The 21,803-nt window shown below is 46.9% G+C and overlaps 1 protein-coding gene across 2 annotated transcripts in view; it reads right to left on the bottom strand.

Moving 5' to 3' along the window:
• The window catches only part of Trpc7 (transient receptor potential cation channel subfamily C member 7), a 126,477-nt gene extending 106,421 nt beyond the window's left edge, over window positions 1–20,056 (bottom strand). For both annotated transcript variants that reach the window (XM_021180154.3, XM_029468419.2), the window contains exons 1-2: window positions 19,758–20,056; window positions 11,562–12,339 (exon numbers count right to left, since the gene is read on the bottom strand). In XM_021180154.3, the coding sequence (XP_021035813.2) occupies window positions 11,562–12,339; window positions 19,758–20,056 (1,077 nt within the window). The remainder of the gene's footprint in view (window positions 1–11,561; window positions 12,340–19,757) is intronic.
• Between the last annotated feature and the right edge of the window lie 1,747 nt (window positions 20,057–21,803).

Genomic DNA, 21,803 nt, shown 5'->3' with positions numbered 1-21,803 from the left:
TGACACTATCACTTGTGACATGTGACATGGCTTGGGAGAATTTGATCAAGCTGTTTAATTCCCCGGAGTACTGAGAGCACAGCTGCCACGTGACCACTTGGCCAAGCTTATAGGGCGGCGCATGTGCGAGGGAAGAGCAGCCCCAACACTGCTTCAAGTCTGATTTGCAAATGTGTCTGCATAGGGGAGATACTATTTAAAGGAATCAGTTCTGGCTCCTGATGCTTGCAGCCTAATTTGAATTTCTTTTCCATTCTTGCACATTTGCTGGAGCTCCTTTGCATGTTTATGGTAAAGTATCTGTTTTAAGCCCACAAAACACCAAGTTTCCAACGTGCCATGCCAAAGTGTTGAGTGGACGCTTTGGAGAATGAACTTAAAACACAATAATCACCTGACAAGAGACACTATTCCCAGAAAGATTTAGTCTAGCAGTCTTAAGTGTGATGGGAAAGAGGCTCAAACTCGCATTGCCACATGGTATGCCGGGAAAGCTTTAGAGCACTCTTAACAGGCAAACTCTGAACCCCGTCATGAAGAGGGCTGGTGGCCATAAGCTGACAGCCCAAGAAGGGACTGCAGGCTCCCACATGTCAGGTTCAAGCAAGTGCTTTGAGTAACGGGAGAGAGAGGTGAAAGAAAGGGGGAAGGAGGAAGGAAGAAGGGAAGGGAAAGAGTGGGCAACAGGGAGGCTCTTCAAACAGCTTGTTATTAGTAGTTAGCACTCTTTCTCAGAAGTCTGGGAAGCAGCTGACCATTGTTAATTTCATACTGTGTCTGTGAGGGGGCAGTGGAAAGATCAGGGTGATGTGGTACATGGTCATACCGCCCAGCATTTGGCAGCCCTTTTCTGTTTGTATCTCTATAATTCTTAGATCACTGTCCTTTTAGGGGACTATAAATGCCGTTGGCTTTTATCAGTTTTCTGCATCTTCCATCACTTCTCTACTATGACCTGAGCTCTTGGCTCCACCTCCTAACCAGTAGCAGTGGGAAGGAGAGTGCAGGCAGAAGCACTGCAGTTGCAGTGGAGAGGAGAGTGCAGGCAGAGGCACTGCATCTGCAGTGGGGAGCAGAGTGCAGGCAGGAGGCACTGCAGCTGCAGTGGGGAGGAGAGTGCAGGTGGATGCACTGCAGCTGCAGTGGAGAGGAGAGTGCAGGTGGATGCACTGCAGCTGCAGTGGGGAGGAGAGTGCAGACAGAGGCACTGAACCTGCAGTGGGGAGGAGAGTACAGGCAGGAGGCACTGCAGTTGCAGTGGGGAGGAGAGTGCAGAGGGAGGCACTGCATCTGCAGTGGGGAGGAGAGTACAGGCAGGAGGCACTGCAGCTGCAGTGGGGAGGAGAGTGCAGACAGAGGCACTGCATCTGCAGTGGGGAGGAGAGTGCAGGTGGATGCACTGCATCTGCAGTGGGGAGGAGAGTGCAGGCAGGATGCACTGCATCTGCAGTGGGGAGGAGAGTGCAGGCAGAGGCACTGCATCAATACTGTACTCAGAAAATGGATAAGTGAACTCCTCTTTGGCTGGGCTTTGAAAGGAACCTCTGCTAGGATTTTGAGGAGTGCTTATTTTAGGGTATACTGTGTTTGAGTGCATGATCTGTACCTTAGGCACTAATCACATGGTTTGTAAGTAAAATGGATAAAAAGGAAAGGCATTTAGTTCATCAATGTCAAAGAGATTTCTGGCTCACTCCATCTGAGTGACAGAGCTTTTGCTTTTCAGTCAACTACAGTTCTCTGATTGCTTGATTGGCATCAAGTGGACTCTTGTTCCCAGGGACTGCAGTGGAATTTACCGACTTCTCACAACTCATGGACTACACAAGAACACGGCCTCTTAGCTAGATGGAGTCCCAAATCCAAAAATCACAATAAAACTGAATTAAACACTGAAAACCAACCTAAAGAAAATGTACTGTTTAAAGCTTGTCTCTGGGAACTCCCTACTGGAGTAAGCTAGGTGGACAGATGCATGCTCCTCTCCCTGCCACCTTCTTGCACTGAGCCTTTCTCAGGTGTCCCTCTATCAGAGGCTTGAGCCTGCCTCAGTCCCTGCCGGACTGGACTATCACAGACTTGATTTTATTGAAGGGGATCGTGAAGTTCCTAGAAACCAATGTCCGTTGAGTGGCAGCCTAACAGGAAGGGGTGAGTGCCAAAGTTATGGCACTCAGAGAAAAGGACAGGATTGCACATTGTTTATTCATTCCATCACAACTGTATAAAGACAAACTTACACATAGAAAACTAGCGCCATCACACCATCACTGTCCCCGCCATCAGCACTACCACCACCATCAACATCACCATCACCACCACCATCACCACCACAATCACCACCATCAACATCACCACCATGACCACCACCATGACCACCACCATGACCACCACCATCAACATCACCACCATGACCACCATCACCACCATCACTGCCACTACCAACCATCACCATCACCCCACCACCAACAAGACTATCAGCAGCAGCAGCAGCAGCAGCAGCAGCATCATCAGCACCACTGGGTCTCCCAACTTGGTAATTGGTTAAAAAAAATTCCTAGCAGTGAAACTTTATACCCCGCATCCCATGTAATCATGTAATTGTGAAGGGATGGATGCAATTCCTCCACCTAAGGGAGATACTGTACTAGGAAAAATAGCACCAGAAGCACTCATTGTCCATATAGAAGGAAGCTAGATTCCATATAAAAGGAAGCCGGATTGGACTGAAGACTCACACATGACTGTTGGGTCTATGAAATTATGAAGGCAAGGGGAAAGCACATAGGACTTTAGGGGCAGGGGAAAGAGATCTTTTCCAAGAAGATTACACCTTCAACCTATTCCAAAACCAAGGGTTTACAAAAGCTTTGTAGACACATTGACGGAGTTTAGGTCTCAGACTGTGTTACCCCGAGTAGTCAGAATCAGGAAGGTTTCTCTCACTCTTCCCTGCCTGTTTATGTTGAGAGCTGGTTAGAAAGGAAATTCTGACTGAAGTCTCAGAGCCAAGAGAAGAGTTGTGGTGGACAGAGAGGCTGAAGGATTCTGGACAAACCTTACTGGGCTGCCTCTCCTCAGACTGATGCTGACAGGTCAGCGTTTTCTCTCCAGGTCACATGTCTCTACATGCCGCAGAGTCTAAACATCAAAACAGACGGTCGTCCCCTGTACCCATCATGGTAGGTCCTTGGTTGATAAGCTGTGGTCCGCCACCAAAACAAAATCTGTGACAGTGCAATGCCGGGGACTGGGGCAGAGAGGGGTGTCCCTGGGAAGACAGGAAGGAGGAGGTGGGAAAGGATGGCTGTCTGACCATCTGACCCCAGGGAGGGAGTTCCCACGCGCAGACTTGGGCAGCAAATGAAAGCCTTGCTCACTGTATCAGAGGACAAGGTTCTTAAGCGAATAGCAAGTGCTCACATCCCGCACACCGGGCGGCTCTGATGTGACTGCTCCATGGGAGAAGAAAGAACAGGAACTTATTTTTAAAGACTCTTCTGTCCACGAAACATTAAAGACTAAATTTGCCATGCTTTGTTTTTGTTAATATGGCCTCTTTATTTTCTCTTTTATGGGGATGTCATCCATGATCCTTGTGGTGGACCCAAATGGCGCACCCCACTTTCATTCCTGCAGACAGCTGTCAGGCTGGGAGAAGGTGCTTTCAGGGCTGAGACAGGCAAGGAGCTGTCTGCTGAGCACAGAGATGAACAAAGCAAAGGCATCAGCAGCAGACACTGTCCTAGACAGTGGATAGAAGACGAGAGTGGGGTTCACCCACGGAAACATCGACCTCCCCCTCCCTGTCCCCCACCCCAGTCTGTGCTCTCACAAGGATCGCACCATGTCAAGGGAGGGAGTAAGAAAGCCACAGTCTTATTTCATAATCCCTTGCATATAATTTACAAACACATGCGTCACTATGTTTTTCTGTGGTCTTCATAAGCTCTACTATGGCAGAGGTGACAATATTTTGATGACTGCAGCCCCCAGAACTTTGGGAACGTAGTAGATACAAGAAATGCTTTTCTCAAATGAATGCGACTGTAGACGCCCTAACTCTGTGAATACTCAGGAGCGGGGCTTCATGGGGAAGAGCAGAGAAAAGGGATGGGGATAGAGGAAGAGGGGCAGCAAGCACACTGCACCTCTTTGTTAGTGGCCATCAGAGTCATTAAGATTCTTGCACTTGGGGAAGAGGGGAGTCTAGAAAGAAAGATATCAAAATATGTGTCATTATATGGTAGGATTCATTCTGACTCTTTGTTCCAACTACCTTTTGATAGCTTAAGAAAACTCTATAATGAATAGTGTTTTGTTTTCATTATCTCCAAGTTCAAACTAGAAAATGACTTTCTCACACTTGGGAGAGTTAATGGCTTTGGGCCAAGTTTCCTTTTACTGCTTCTGTGAGCTGCCCCTCTCACCTTTACCGTTCTTCTGCTCCTAAATGCCACACACACATGCACACAGGCACACATGCACACACACACACACACACACACACACACACACACACACGCATACACATATACACACCACACACATGAACACATACACACATACCACCATCTCCCAACAGAGTCAGCTGCCCCACCAAGTCAACCCTAACAAAACTTCGCTTTAGGGTTTGGGGTGCTGTGCTCATTTTCACGACTCTTGGAAGAATGCCCATGTCTCCCACCAGACAATACCATCATGGCTTTATCTCTGCCCCCAGCCTGCAGCCTGCACACCACACTCTAGCATCACATGCCGAGGTTTCACAGAGAGTTCAGTAGCTAGAGGTCATCTGTGAGGCTGGGTCCTGCCTCTTCCCCACCCAGCACATACACTTTTATATTCAATGTAAACACGAATCTACTGCTAATAAAACACGCATCTCCATGCTAATAGTTTGTGCAGCTAAGATGATCAATCTGATCAATTTGCACAGCCTTGTAACCTTTTCTTCTCAGAGAAAGGTGTGCCTCCATTTGATTTAATTTGTGGTACTTCTCACTGGCTAATTTCCTTGAGCAACCCTCTCCATTTTCTTTAGATCTCTGATATTTCAGACGGACAGTTACACTTCTGTGCGAAACAATTCTTTATGTGGTTGGTGTGTGTGTGGTGGTTGGTGTGTGTGTGTGGTATGTGTATATGTGTGTGGTGGTGTGTGTGTGTGTATGTGTCGAAGACACTTTTCATGGAGATAGTTTTCAAAGAATGATCTGTGTGTGTTTGGTCAGGCCTGCCCTCTTCTGTCTCCCTCCTCTTCTCTGTCTCTTTTCAGCCCATGTAATTTCTGTTCACAGTAATATTTTAGCAGGACTCTTAGCTTATCCGATTTCAGTGGTCCCCATTATTCCAACTGAAAACACCCCCTTGGCTTGTTTCGAATCATGGAGCTCAAGTGTACAGCCTGGAATTTTTTTTTCTCGTTCTGTGAAGATCTGCTAAGGGGGATGGGAAGCGTAGCTAGACTCCAGGAGACCCTCTAAAAAGCAGAGGTGCTGAAATGTAAGCTGTGTTCACTGGAGGGCTGAGCTGTAGTGCTGATCCAGGAAACCAAAAGGGAGTCTCCATCAGCAGTGCCGTTGTGTGGAGGCTCCCTGCAGATGGCCTTGGTTCTTAAATTCTCCATCTCGTCCGACCTGCCTTGACCCTGAGAATTCAGCAGAGATAAATTCCCTCAGCTCATCTACTTGAGGGCACATCTGTTGAGCAACTGATGGGTGTCAGGATTTTCTGGAGATTACATGGGGTGCGGGGTATAAAGTTCTTACAGACTGATGATCATGAGGTAGACATCTCAGAGTAAGAGGAACTGTTTAGTCGGGGAAGTGAGCACCTCCGAACAAATAAGAAAAGGAACGTTTGGGGGGACGCTGACAATCGCATGGCTAGTAGGAGATGAGACTTAGGTCATTCTGACTGCAGGATCTTTTTACTCTCTGCACCTACGAAATGAACCATGGCTGTTCTGTGTCCTTCCCACACCCTCCTGAGTGTGGTGGCCTGCCTCGTTAGTCCTCCTCGAATCACCGAACCCGCACTCTCTCCTGTACACTGACAAACCGAGAAGACAAACCTAGCACAAACCTAGAAGAGCAGCAGCTTCTAACTTTAGATGCCATTTGCGAACAGTTGTCATTAAAGGTACGCTGGTTGGCTGACTTCCTGTGACGTCACCTCATTAGCGCATGCTCTTTGGAACTGTTCTTTGGGATGCTCACAGAGTAAAATGGAGAAAGACCGTGACCTAAAGCAGAGTTATCTTTTTCTTGTTTCCCACAATAAGCTAGTCCCCAGATCTTGCTCTCAAGGACAGGAGCCTACGAGCACTTCCCCAGAGTGGACTGCCAACAGAGAAGCACATTCAGACTGCACCATCCCCGCCTACGCTGGGACAATACTTGTAGCACAGGGGGCCACATCTGCCTGTGTTTAGGGAGGGTCACACTCATCAGCACACTGATGGAGCGACTCGAGATCTTACTGTCCTCTGCTCAGGCTGTGCCATCCTCAGATGTTCTTGCACAGGGCTAGCATGTTGCATCGGATCCCCAGGGGTATTGGGGACGAGATAAAAGCAAGTACTTTGAGAATTTTTTTTTTTTGCCAGATTCTCTTCCACACATATCCCAACCGCAATAAACACCTTCCTTTTAACACCTGCAGCCTTCGCAGCTTCAAAACATATTTTCCCAATGGAAAGCGAAGCAGTCTGCTGTTTCCTGCATATTAAGCAGACATCTGTTTATACTACCAGCCAGTCTCAAGGAAATTCTGTTTTCCTAGGGTGTTGGCTTATATGATTTAGAAATCCAGTGCGTCTGAGAAATTGATTCAAACGCTGGAGGCTTACTCAGCTCTTCTCACCGGCTCTGGCCACGCCGGGCCTTTACTTCCTGCCTCCTTGGCTCCACAAGTCAGATGTCCTCTGTGTTCTCAGCCTCAGGAGACCAAGACGCCTCCACCCTCCTCCTTCTCCTCCTTGTGCCCTCTCAGAAGTTTTCCAGCAGATTCCAGACGATCGGCTCAGCATCTTTACCTTCCCCAAAGGGCTTGCCCTGCATCACGGCAGGTGGCAAATCGGTCCGATTTATCATTATTTGCATTTTTAATTTGAGGTATTTTAGGCCCAGAGAGTTTTTTTTTTAAATGGGTCTCTCGAACTGACAGCACAAACATCGATACATAATTCATCATCCGTTTCTTCATAATCCGTGTGGTTAAGGATCTGCCGATGCACAGAAAGGTCATAGCACTCCAGACAAAGATGAAGGAAGGCACGGTTGGTTCTCCTTGCCTCCTCCTCTCCCGTCCCAAGCTCCAGGCTGCAATGCACAGGCTGCTCGCGAGCTGGCACTGTACCAGAACGGTGCAAGCCTCCTCAGTGCCGGGCACCTCTGCCCATCTTCAGGATAGCCAAACGCTAAGCAGCAGATACACTGACAGACTTCTTCCTTCCCTGACGGAGGCACATGGATGCTTCAAAATGGTAGCATAGTGTGGAGGAACATATGACAGATTCTGGTGTCCCAAACTGCCTCCCTTCAGCTCCCCATTGCTCCTCATCCCTTCAGGCAATACTCTCTCCAAGTCCAACTTTAAGTAAAGCTAGGAAAACTCAAGCGCGCGCTCGCGCGCACACACACACACACACACACACACACACACACACGCACACGCACTTTGCCTTCCACACACCACGCAGCATAGCATATAATCAGTCCCCAGCTATGTAGCGTATGGGCTTCATTCCTCCACCACCCTGGCTGGTTAGTTTTTATCAGTATGGCACAAATGGGAAAAACTGGGAAGACAGAAACCTCAGCTGAAGAGTTGTGTCCTTCAGCTTGACAAGTCTGGAGGGCATTTTCTACACTGATGATTGGTGTGGGAGGGTTCAGCCCACTGTGAGTGGCAGCATCCATCCTGGGCTGTATAAGAAAGGCAGCTAAGCAAGCCAGGGAGAGGAAGCCAGAAGCAACATTCCCCTGTGGTCTCTGCTTTAGGTACTGACCAGGGTTCCTGCCTGGAGTTCCTGTCTTGGCTTCACCTCAGAGATAGACTGTGACCAGTCAGGGGACACAAGCCCTTTTGACCTGAACCCCTTTCTCCTCAGATTGCTTTGGGCCATAGTGTTTATCTCAGGAACAGAAAGTAAACTAGAGTAACCACCAAGCTGGCAGCCTTCTTTAGAATTTTCCCAATTTCCCGAATGATGCATATGAAATGCCTCCATTCAATACCTGCATATGTGTGATGAGGTTAAGCCACACACCAAGGCACACTTGCCTCGGTAGCCGCAATGGTTTTCCTTTGGGGAACTCCTTCATTCTTTTCATCAAGTGTTTCAAAAATGCCCGCTGATTTGCTAGGTTCCATCGGAAGCACCAGGAAGGCTCTAGTGATCACATCACATTTTAACACCTTCCTAGACCCAAGACAGTTTGACCTAAGACAGTCCTTGAGTGGCTATATAATTACCCCACCAAAATAATGGCTTGAATCTGACTTCAGCTACAACATAACTGAGACCTTGACATTGGTTATGCTTCGTTTTAATGGCTATACTTAATTCTGCTAGTAAATTATGATGACTCCAAAAACAACAGCCCAGGCAACTGGCTTCAGGCTTGTTATGGATAATGCTTCCTGCCCAGGAATAGTTGCTCTAGAATGTTTGAAAGGACACAGAGGGCGACACTTGACATATTTCCAGAGATCCTTTGGTATCTCTGTAATTGACAGCATCTGGTCATACTCATAGCGTGGCTACCTAGATGGCAACATATAGTCCCTTGAAAACAGAACAGCCTCATCAAGCACTTTGTAGAACATGTCCATGTGTTCTTTAGCCTCTTGTTGCAATCTGACCTCCTGAAAAGCTGCTCTCAGAAATTCACAACACTGGGATGCCCATGCAGAGATCCTTGAATGAGTAGTAATTTCTAAGGGATCAGTTGGGTTGGTTTATAGTGAACCGTTTATTCACATCCTAAAATTATCTCAGCTCCCTAGGAAGGTGTTAATAGCCAACAAATGTCCTTAAGCTAGTTCTCACTCCAAGTGAATCAATTCTTGGTAGAAAATATTTCTCACCACGTGTGTAGTCTTCTTAATTGTCCACAATTCTCATAATTTACGTTTGAACTCGAATATTCTACTTGCTTTCCAAAGATGCTTTCCAAAGCCTCCCAGATTTAGAGATGACGGATACTGAAGTATGACAGACCTTCAGATTTTACTAATGGAAACTGATGTCTCAGAGGGATTTCCAAATGTCAGTCTAGCATCGTTATATTTAGGTTGGCTCACTTTCAGGTGGGAGAAAAGCAGAGAACCACACAACCATCCGGATGACCTGGCCCAATAACATTTTCTCTTTTTGCCTGCTCTTTCCCCAGTCCCTCCCGCTTTGACCAGAACGTGTGTCTGATTGAACTGGGTTAGCCATTCCTGCCACACAGCCCGTGCAGATCCATCTGAACTCTGGGCAACAAGCAAAACTCCACTGTCATTGGCTGGGACATCCTTGGCCTCAGGAGACTATACTTGACAGACCAGGAAAGAAGCAACAGCTGTTTCCTGGGAGCTCCTATGGGCTGTTCTGCACCTCCACCTAAATGAAGCCGGGAACAATACAGGGATCTTGGGAGTAGCTCGGGTTCAGTGGGCGGGGCTGAGTTGGAGCAGACAGATTAAAATAAACATAATCACAGGTCTCCTTTCTCACAGCCTGTGGCCTTGCACCCTCCTATTAGCCAAGCTCAGCTACCCACCCGCCCCAACCCCTGCTTGTGGGGCAAGCTTCTCCCGAGAGACAAGCATCTGTGGTCTCATATTATATAACCGAATTACCTCTGTATCTAGACCCAGCTTGCATCCTCAAATTCATCTTACTTTCCTGTCAAACAAATTTCCACATCTCCGTCATTACCGTAGTCTCTTAACCACATTTTTTTTAAAAGTGGGCCTTCATTTCCTACAGGATAACGTTCGAAGTGCTCAGACTGGTGAGCAGAGTCCTCTGGGCTCTGCTACCCCTGCCTCCCACTCACCCCCACATCCCAGGAAGCTGTGTTGTAGTCACACAGAGCTACTTCTCTGTCCCCTCCCTACCTTGGGCCTTTGTGGGTCTCCACTTCACCTGTCTCATCGATCGAGGCCCAACCCAACCCTATCTGAGCTCCTCCTTTGAATCCTGCCTGAGCAGCTTGGCCAAAGGCCCCCTTGCTGTGAGGCAGGACTCACCATTGAACCCATGCAGGGACACGCTCTACACAGAACATTGTCTGGACAATGAATTATTCACTTGTAGGTAACATCTGATCACCAGCTCTGTGTGAGACACCATTTCTTATTTTCATGGCATCCAGCACACAGCAGTTTCTTAGCAAGTGTCAGGATGAGAAATGCCTGGGTCTAGCTGTGGTTTCTACTCTCCCAGCCACACCCCCGGCCACACCCCGGCCACACCCCCTTCACTCATTAGCTGGAAGGATTAAACATGGACTCCAGGAGGCACTGGCTGCTTCCTTGGTTGTGTGCTTTCAGCTCTGTGCTATCATGCAAAATGGGGGTGTTGTGTCCTTGACACATGGTTGTTGAGATTAAATAAGATCTCAAAGGTAAACCAGGTAATTGGCAGGCAGCAAGTACCTAATCAATGTTTGCTCTTCTTACTAAACATCCTGTCAAGAGAGATTCATTCTTACACCTGGGCCCAGTCTTCTCTTTTCAGAGCAACTGTCAGTTGACAGAGAAAGCAAACGTAGTCTCCAGGAATAGCCCTTGGGTGGGGTGGGTCGCCAGACTTTGGAGCTGGCTTGGTAAATCAAGGTATTTTCAGGCTGCCTGGATTCTGGGACCACCCTGAGCCTTATTCACTGGAGTTTGAGTTGGCAAACGCAACCCTGTTTAAGAAGAGTTTGGTTTGGTCTTTTGTGAGCCTCTGCCACAGCCAACTGACAGAACAATAGCAACAGGTCACTGGGTCTAAGAAAGACTGGCCCTGCCTGGTATGGGACCCCTAGTCCTGGAAAGACTCGGGCAGGAGAATTAGAAGTTTGAGTCAAGCTTGGAATACGTAGCAAAATCCTATCTCAAAAAAATTCTTTTTGAAAAGCCAGACTTCTTTTCGTGGTCGTTCTGAAGCTGACTGTACGACCAGCAATCCAGAATGTGAATGTGGTAGTCAGCGCCACCCAATGAAACAGTAGCACTAACCTAAGTCCTAGACCGGAAGTAACCTCAGGTTGCTGGGTTTTGGAACTTTCAGTTTCTAGGGGCCAGAGCCAAGTCTCTGATAGCTCTTCTCTCTTTCTTCCTTGCCTCTTCCTTCGCTAACCTTATGTAGTTTAAAACATCAGAGTTCTAGGCTGCTTTCCCCCAGGTCTACACCCGACAAATTTTCGCGATCCACTCTTCCCCTACGGTGAACCCCAAAGACAAGAGCCCCAAGTCTCTCACTCTGCCTTTGATAGGCGCACAAGCCATTTTGCTCTTAGGTACACGCGGAAGGGCCCCTGGGCCACCTGCTCGCAGGATGGAGAGTGGAGGGTTACCTTAAATTCAGTCTCAATGTTGGCCAGTCTGGCTAACTCGTTGCTTAGCTCCAGCGCAGTGAGGACAGGGTCTTCACTGGATAGGGACAGGTAGGCGGCACTGGCCAGTCCTTTGTAGGCATTCATCCGGGAGCGCGAGTGACTGAAGGAGTCCTTGCGCTGCTTCTCCGTGCACTCATTGCACTTGCAGAAGTAGTCATGGGGCCGCTCAATGCGTGCACCCTTGAGCAGCAAGATATGCACAATCTCATACTCCTGGCAGTGGGCCGCCAGGATGATGGGTGTGATGTCGTGGGAGAAGCGCGTGCCATCCTCGTCGTAGGCATAGAAGTCATCATCCCGCAGTTCCTGCTCCAGCGGGCTGAGCGTCAGGCGCTGGCCCTGCGCGAAGGCAGGATGGCTGAGGATGGCCTCCACAATGCGCACATAGCCCTTGCTGATGGCCAGCAGCAGCGCGTCGCCCACCCGCGCCAAGTTCTCTTTCTTCAGCAACAGTTCAGTGACCTCCAAGTGCTCGTTACCCACGGCCAGCTGCAGCGCGTTCTGCCCCATGTAGTCCACGCAGTTGAAATTGAGGGTCTTGGATTCCTCCAGCATTTTTCTGACCACTGGTATGTTGCCATACTCAGCCGAGTCCAGGAAGCGCTCCTCCTCAGGGGTCAGGCTCGTGCCCTTCTCATTGAACATGTAGGCAGGACCCCGGATGGCCTGGCGGCGCCCCTTCTCCCTCAAGGTAGTGTGCCGGCGCTGCATGTTTTTGAAGGTGTTGCTCCCCAACCTGAAGGACAATGGCAAAGATGCTTTGTAACTTTTCTAGGGACCTGGGGACTGTTCAGAAGGACAAAGAAAATCTGACATATAAGAATATCGCGGTTGGGATCCTGCCAGACATTGTCAAGTCGGGCTAGACCGCCTGAAATACTGTTTTTTGTTTGTTTGTTTTGCTGTTATTGTTTTGTGTTTTGTGTTTGTTTGTTTGTTTGTTTGTTGTTTTCAATTGGGAGAATGCTGACTTACTGTCTGCTGTCCCTGAGGTTAGAGGGGTGGGACAGAGCAGAAAAGCAGCTTGAGGTGCCCTGTACCAGTGGAGGGAATAGGGTAGGGCTGCGGGGGGGTGGGGGGGGGACAGGCAAGGAGGGCTGTTTTCTTTCCTTCTGTGTCAGACTGAGCAGGTCCCCCAACCTCTCTGCATTCTTGCTTTCTTAGCCCTACAACGATGCACAGAATTTGTTGTTTGTGTGTTTTGTGTGTGTGTGTGTGTGTGTGTGTGTGTGTGTGTGTGTTCCACAGTGTGGGTTCAAGGGGCAGGTAGAGGCTAGAGCTACTGAATGTTAGTTTCTCTCTCCCTTCCTGTCCAATGCCTATGCCCAGTCTCCATGGAGGATACAGTAGAACCTTTGGCTCCCACGTCTCCCCCTCTACTGAGTTCTGACACTCTGATCCCACTGCACTAGACTGTAAGCATGCCCACACAGGACTGATCCTACAGTTGGTGCCATTCTGTATGTGGGTCATGTCCCCTGGGCCTCAGGCAAATCTGGCACCTACTCAAATCAAGATGTGGCCAGGAACAGGGCTGCCTCTTACAGAGACTCCTAGGGGAGTCATCTGCATCTCCCTATGACTAGATCCAGAAAGCCTGTATTCTGACTTCTTTGTAGAAGACATAGCTCAGCTCACATGCTGTGCATTCTTCTAACTTGTTACTTTTCCCCTTGTGGCACAGAGTAGAAGTTACTACTGATCGACTAACAACAACAGTTAACATTTATGAGACCCTGCAGTGTCCCAGGTGCTATGCTAAGAGCTCTGGGTTCGCCAGCTTGTGCAGGTCGTCTGTAAAACCAACAGAGAAGGTATTTTATCCTCACCTGTGCTGATAGAAGAGCACTGGTTACCAGCCCTTGAAAGCCACATGGCTCTGGCAGTCTTGAGACTTCTTGGCTTTGCCAAGTCACCTAAGAGTTTGCCAAGGATTTGTTGTTGGGTTTTTTTTTTTTTTTGTCCTTAATTTTTCTCTTTACTTTTTATCTATTTATGTGCATTTGCATGTGTGTGAGAGAGCACGTGTGGAGGTCCGAGGGTAACCTGCAGCATTTGGTTTTTCCCCTCCCACCATGTGGGTCCCACGAATCAAAGGCTCAAGTTCTCTGGCTTATTGAGAAGAGCCTGAATGACTTAGCCATCTCACTGACCTATGACCAAAATTTAAGATGTCATAAAAAGAGGCAGCCATAATGTAATCTGAGCTCAAATCAGACCTTTCCAGCTAGCCTTGTGGGTACCTAGTTCCTTGGTCCCAGATTACAGCTGTGAACGAGAGGGGCTAGACCAGATGTACCCCAGGCTACTCCCAACTTGCACATCTTAGATTTTCCTGTTCCCCAAGTTGTTCCCACCTGAATTTCCTTTTCCTGTCTTCTCTCACCCACGCTATCTGAATGATTCAGGATGGCATGGTCTTAACCCAGAGAGCACCTGCTTCCCAGTCAGAACCGAGAAGCTCATTTTAAGTCTTTCCCATTGTCCCAGAGAATTGTCTTGCTGTTCCTGGTTGTGTTTGTGGCCTACCCAATGCCTGGCACTTCTCTCAAACCGATGAAAGAAATACACTGCACCAATAATTCCCACTAGAGCTTTCACGTCGACCCTGGAGTTTGCGACTGTATAGACTTTGGAATTCTGAACTGGTGCTTTCATGCTCACTTAACCTTTGACCTGACCCAGTTCCTCAGGGTCCAGTCCCTGCTGTAGATCATTGGAGGTCAGACCTGGGTACTCTAAATCCTGCCTGGAGCTGAGTCACACTTCCCTTGGGAAAGCCCCGTATGGCAAAGTGGAGTGGCTCCTTCTTCTGCAAAAACTAAATGCAGGTGTCATGGGAACCCCCTCCAGGCCAGCTCCAGGTAATAAATCCTGGCAGTGAACTCTGCCGATAGAGGAAGAGAATCCAAACGGCCACCTAATCTAAAGCGCGCCTTGATAGAAGATTGCAGGGAGAGCTTCCGGTTCAAGTTCCCAGGCCTCTGAGTCCTTTCTCCCCAGAGGATTGTCATTTCACCAAGAGGCTGCTCCCTCCCACACAAGGCAGATCCTAGCTGGGGATCCCATGGCAATGGTTCCCCAGTTGAGGAAGAGAAGCCCAAACAGTGCAGGTTCATTAGTAGGCACTTCCGAAGGGGGTGGAAGCCAGCCCCCTCATTGGTCTTCCCCTCCCCCTCATTCAGGAGCTGGAGTGAACCTGCTTTCCAGGCCTGTCATCTGGGCACACAAAGCCACAGAAATTGTGGAAATTGAAACCACAGAAGAATGATGTTCCTCATAGAATCACTCGCCCGATCTGAGATACACAGTCGTCCATCCCTCTGGGGAGCCTCTCCCTGGACTTAGTCATCACAGCTCAACCCCAGGAAGAGCAGCTTCCCTCAAGAGCCTGCGAGCTGTGCCAGGTATGAAGCAGCAGCTGTCCTCAGAGAGGCAGGCTCCATTCTCTCCCCTTTCCATCCCAAGGCTGTCTAAGAGGGACAGTGGTTCAGACTTACAAGGTCAAGGGTACCAAGCTATTACATAGCAAGAAGCCTTGGGGAGTAAATTCAAAGGAAATAGAATAACCACTGAACCAAGTCCGAGCAGAGAACGCTTTGCAGGGAACACAGAAATACCCAATCTAAATTCAAACTCCACATGAATATCGTAGACATCGAAGCCTGCAAAATGAAACAACACTCACATCATTTGTTAATTTTCCATGTTACCCAAAGAAAAGAAAAATCAGAATATTTGCATGCTAACCTTTTAAGTGAACAAACTGAAAAGTCTAAATCTTAGGGCAGGGAGGAGTGGTGTCATGTGATGTTTCTGTAATAATTATACCGTGTAGTGTAGGGGGGGATGGAGCATGCATGCGCACACGTGTGGGACTGCATGGCTGTGACTTCTCAGAGGGGAACTGTCCTCACTGGCTGTACATTTTTCTGAGTGACCTTGAAGGCAGATGGAAGATGAAGTAAACATGCCAGTCTTCAGAGCCTTTAAACTCTCAGCTCTGAGATTCATTTGGATGCTCAAAAATGACCAGCTCTCCTCCTTTTCTAACTGAACTTGGAATTAAAATGAAATCGTATAGGCTTCAGTTCATGTGTGGCTGGAAGTCTATAAAATGGGGCTGTGTCATTCAGTGGGGACATGTCCCAGGAGATCTACACAGCAGACCCGGAAAGGATTCAAATGCTGAAGTAGACCTTAAGCCTCACTGTGGAATTCTTGTCAGATCTGACAGCCCCCTCCCCTGCTCCTGGCATCCTTCTGATAATGGCCTTTTTAATGCATGTACACCAATGGATATAATTTACTTCCATGTCTTTGCCATTTACTCTTGATCCAATAGTATCATATTAGGGACACGGATGTCACATGGGTTGGATGGACTCCACAAGACAGCCTATGGCAAAATCACTCAGCCTACAGTAGCTGGTGGTCGGGCTCACACCTGAGAACTCAGTGTGTTTCCCTGCGGGTCCCCATCCCAGTGGCAGGGCAGTGGGGAGAAGGAGCATCCCTAAGTGCAACTGGCATTCGGTCGTCTTTACTTCGATATGTTCCTTTGCACTGAACTTTGAGCACAGATGCCTTTTATCTTCATGTCACTGAGATGAGCGATCAAGCTCACTGTCCTTCTCATCTAAGGCCCAGTGGCTTTCATTCTCCGGAATGCCTATGCTGACACTGGTGTCACTGAGAAGCAGTCCGGTGCAGACAAAACCATCCGAGAGGAAGAGGGACTGGAAAACTCCCTCTCCATTCCTTTGGATGCTATTTTTATCGAGCTTCTCTTACCAGCGCATCAGCTGGTCCGAAGCCAGATGTGAGTAAGCCATGAAAGCAGCCACCTTGGGCCCTAAGTCCGGCTGTACATGTGGTGAGTTTGGAGTCAGGGTTCTGTTTAGTTTCCAATGAAGAAAAGGTCACTTAAGAATCTCTTTTTGAGAGATGTGTTGTCTTTTTTTTTTCCTCCCTTCTTTTAAAATTGCAACATGCCTCAAAGGTCTCTGTGGAGATCATCCAAGCCTGAAATCAATTCAGTCTGTAACATTCCCCAGCTGGACATAGAACCAAACGATCCAGAATTCAGATCAGGCACCCGTGAAAACCGAGCCCAGTTTTACCAGGTTCTGAGCTTCATCTCCCCGAGAACATATTCTGAGTTTTAGCCCATGAAGTGGAAGTGAGGAAAGCCAAGTGATCTGTAGTCTTCCCCAACACCTCAGTGACTGTCACTGAATATTAAGTAGCATTTCTACCAAGTGTCCTAGACACTTTAGAGACAGTGATGACCAAAACCCGATGCACCTTGCTTCTGTGGGTTCAGATTACATTCTATGCTGACAGACTCGGGTATTGTTTCAAATGACTGTGATGACAGAGATGGTTGAAACACATACATTTACGGAGTTCCAATTACCATGTTAAGTGCTTTATATAAATTACTGTTGTAAATTATCATATGATAAGCCTAACTATCTTCCCAAATGACTACTCAATTATATCAATTAATACGTATCACACATCAACCACGCGTCAGCCTTCAGACTGAGCATCGACATTTTAAGTTATAGAAAATACAGCATCATGTAGGTGCTATTTCCATTCCCATTTAGCAGACAAAGAAATGGGACTCTGGTACTTTAGTCCCAAGATACTCAAGGCCTGGTCGGGTCACCCTCTGGTAGATGTGTGCTTTGCTGGATTTCAAGCCTTGCGTCTGGCTGGTCTGCTGCTGACATCCATCTTACTCTTGCCTGTTTCTATGTTTACCTAGTCCACAAACATTCCCACTAGAGTGCAGGATCCTTGTGGGCAAGGGGATTGCTTGTTTATACTGCATCTCTACCCGGCATCTAGAGCTCTTGACGTTCAGGTTGTGGTACATAGTGAAATAGGTCAATTCTCAAATACTTGATCTGGATTGGTCTTTTTTTTTTTTAATGATAAAACTCTGGTATTGATGATTACAAGTATCTACTTTCTTACAAAGAGAGGCCCCAGACAGTCCTGTAGCTATTATTTCTTGTTTCTGACTGACAACTTCAGAACTAAGGTATCAGTTCTGAAGTAAAATCAGCTCCAAGGGACCAGCTCTGCTGTAAGCCACAGAGGGCTTAGGTAGAGGAAGCAGCTTTCAGAGGGCCAATCTGTCAAGTCCCTGAAGGACTAGAACAGAAAACTGAAACATTTCCATTTTTTTTCCATCCTACTCCTGAGTTTCTTGTGAATTCCCAAAGGTATCCCACTTATTTCTGAGTTTTATCTTCCCAGCATGTTGAAGGTGAGGTGAAATTATGCCTATTGACGCCTTGGTAGCTAGTAGATACTCCTGCAACAACGAACATCCGTAAAGTTATTTATTGTTTGAATTGTGGATCTAAGGCATTTGGGTTTTGACCCAAGTTAGTGAGCATATGTTTGTATATTGAGTGAAAGAAAACAGATACCTGGTTAGCTACTCCACTGTGTGTGTGTAAGGTCCTACGAGAATGAAGCAAACCACTCTGAGCTGTCCATGTTACTAATAGTGAGATCTACTCTTCAGTCAGTTCTGCAAAAGTGGGGTGTGGTTCCATTTCATCTAGGATTGGAAACTATCATCTATTATTCCTCCATGCCGTATATGTCTATCAGTCACATCAGTAACACACACACACACACACACACACACACACACACACACACCCCATCATCTAGGGAAGAAGTTATTCCCAGTGTTTACAAACTGTGGTATGGTTTAGCAATCCAAATTAACTAGCACTTTGCCTGCTGTCTTTGTTTCTGATTTTTTTTAAAAAAATCTTCATTTGCTTATCTAGACCACAGAAGATGTGAAACCGGGTGTCTGTGTCTCATATTTTATATAGTTCCAGGAAGAGCTTAAAAAGCCAGCTCAAATAGTTATGTTAAGATTAGTCTTGGGATAAAATAACCGTGCACAGTGTTGTGCGGTTCCTCTCCCTCTGTGAGGAGAGTCAGGAGTGAACTGAAAGGGGTCCCATGGCCTGCTGAGTGCTTACCAGAGGGGATGATTGCTTATCCCGAGCAACAGCTCCTGCTCGTCCTCACCCACAATGCCACATGAATTCCACAATTAGCCACAGTGAGGCACCACACAGTTCTGGTTTTTTTCTGGGTTAATTACTGCCTAAAGGAGTTGGCTACTCTACGTACTCTTAAGCTGAAGGACAACTGTTTAGGGAAATCAATATGAAATTCCACTGTGATCACAGAGGCTTGGGGAGCTGCTGTCCGGTCGATCCCAGGGAGTAGATTTGTATGCTATCCATAATGGATATTCTGGATTTTATGTGAATTCATTCATTCATAAATTTGATGTGTGCCCAATGCTTTAGGAAGGGGACCCACCAGCAGGTGGCATTCTGAGGCAAAATTTTACTGAGGGAGATCAGATGGGGTCAGTCATTATTGCCTTTTGCAAAGCTACCCTGAATCCATTAAATGACAGTTAATGGCACAGCGTCTTTGGTTGTATCTACTCAGCCTTACATAAGTGAATTTACAGCATGAACTTAAGTGAGATACTCTGTCATCTCTAGTGACAAAGCTTATGCCCAAAGCCCTGCCAAGGTTTACATCTCATTTATTAAAAGCATATTTGTTATCTTGAAATGAATGGCTAGAGGAAACATACACCCAGGACCCTATTTTCAACAGGGAAAAGAAAGAAAAAAAGAAAAAAAAAAAGGAAAGAAAGAAAACTGGAAAAAAAATAGCCTTTTATCGCCACCTGTAGTTATTTAATGGTGTAATCTCTTATAATGTAGCTATGGTTCTCTCCCCAACTCCATATTTATATTAAAATCAAACCAGAGAAGCTCTCAGCAGTGCAGAAGCCGAGATAACACACATGCTCTCTTCTAGGAATAAAACTGTTCTACTCCAGCATGAAATTTACAGGATACCAGGTTGAGTTTCTTATTTCTACATGGCTTGTAAACTTAGACATTCAACAAAAGGGGGAAAATATCCTACCAACTCAGTAGAAAAGATTTCAGCTCCAGACTGGGATCCCCAAATCTAAGCAGTGCCTGCAAAAGGGCTAATAAATAAAAGTTCAATTCCATATTTCAGGGATAAAGCAGTCTCTACTGGGAAAATCAATATAAACCAACCACCAAAGCCACTTACATCGAGAGTAGAATACGCAGGCTTGTCCCTCCTCTAGATGACCCGAATCCTGAACGGAGTCTCGGGGATCTGGCTCCCCATGGGTGGCCGAGGCGGAGGTGCCGCTCTCCGTGGTGCTGAAGTCGAGATCTGCTCCAGAGAGCGGAGTTGCGATTGTGTGGAGGTGCGCTCTGCTTTCCTTTGTGGGGAATGGTGAAAACTCGCCTTTTGTGGCCGACTTGCCTTCCTGTCCTTTTCCTAATCTGGGGGAAATTTCCCAGAGAATGTGAAGGAGAAGCATCCGTGTGTGAGACTGGCATGCAGCGTGATGATGGGCTGGTCTAGTCCCCACCCCTCTTCCAGACGTAGCTTTGAAAGGGAGAGAACAACTCTGCTTTTCTATCAGAACCCCTCAGGATTTCTTCATGCCCCTCCCCCTAGAATAGTGCCTAACACCCCCCACAGAGAGAGAATGAGAGAGAGAGAGAGAGAGAGAAAGAGAGAGAGAAACACACTCACATAGACACACACTCACACACACACTCATGCAAACACACACCCTTCAGTTATTTAAAGCAACATGAAGAGTCTTAATGAGTTTAAACAAGTGAAAAGTGGGGAATGGGCTGATTTCCTACTTGTTGGTTTATAGGTGTTTGGGGGGAGGGACAGACAGCGGGGGGAGGGACTAACCAGAAGATAGAGTGACAGTAATAAGCTCCTTTTGTGATCCTAAAGCCACACCCACTTTCTCTTTTGAAAGTGGTGCGTTTTCTAACGTGGCCTTCATTTTATGATCTGTTAGTATTGCCTAGGCTCATTTGACTTTGGTAGAAGAGACTTTATAATGATTAACTTCATATGTAACTTTTCACATATTGAAAGGAAATTCCTTGTGTATCAATTCATGTCTCCAACAGCCGCCATTTTCTCCAATCAGTATGTTATGGCACGGTGTATCAGTCTTAAACACCAAGGTATCTTGACGACATGGGAGAGAAATATCCTTAACTGAAACACTGACTTTATAAGAAAAACAATAATTCAAGGACTTATTTTTTTACCTTATACAATTGTAGTACAAACTTTGAAATATCAATATGCATGCCAAATTAGATGAACCACAATTTTTCATAAAAGATAAATATAAATACAATTAATTTAGCACCATCCTATGATCATTAAGACACAGCTATTTCCAGCTACTCTCTAATTACTTGTGAATAAAGGCACAATATTTCATGACCTGAGAAGACCCTAGACAACAGAATTTTTGCTACATGGTGCTCACTCTAAAAAGTTTGCTGGGTATGTTATAGTACAGGAGGAGGAGCCTCATCAGTCTAGTGTCCAATCAAATAGCACTGACTGTTTAAGAATATTCAAAAAGATTTTCATGATTGTGGCTACAATTTCTAAAACAGATCAAGGAATGTTACCTCCAAGAATGACTGTGAGTCATCTGTGAGGTTTTCAGGGGCAAGAGGGCAATTCTCTAGGAAAGGGCAGCGGGGGATGGTTCTTTTCTGTTATTCACAAGCTGATTAGGCTATGTGGAACACAGACAGTTGAGGATGCTCACTGCTCAATGATGTGATAGCAGAAGCTCAGCTCTATGCCTAGCCCTGTTCTAAGCTTTGAGGGTGACCTACTCTGCTCTAGTGTCACCACAACTCTATAAGCAAGTAGTCATTGTCATGTCCATCTTCTAGGTGGTGAGACTGAAGGATGCACTCAAAGAACCAAGGATACAAACACAAGATGTTTGATGAGAGGTCATGAGCTCTAGACTCTATGGGGAACCTGCAAGCTGAGCTGACAGAAAGGCTTTATGCAGGGCCAGAGACACACCCCTGAGACATGCCCCAGTGTGAGAGCTGATGGCTCCCTTATCCTAAGTGTAGATAGCAAAGATTTAATTACTTCACTGTTCTGCTTACTAAAACTTGTGCTTTCACGGGGGTGTGACATTTTCTGGGTGGTAAGTAGCTGCCCTTTAAACAAGCGCCTCTTTATGTATGTGTAGCCTCTGTAAATAGTAAGGGGCTTAGACAAGGAGGCCTCTGA

Source organism: Mus caroli, unplaced genomic scaffold (genome assembly GCF_978045245.1).
Source record: "Mus caroli unplaced genomic scaffold, Mus_caroli_1 scaffold_15, whole genome shotgun sequence".
NCBI classification, from domain to species: Eukaryota; Metazoa; Chordata; class Mammalia; order Rodentia; family Muridae; genus Mus; species Mus caroli.
This window is presented reverse-complemented; position numbering and strand designations above follow the sequence as displayed.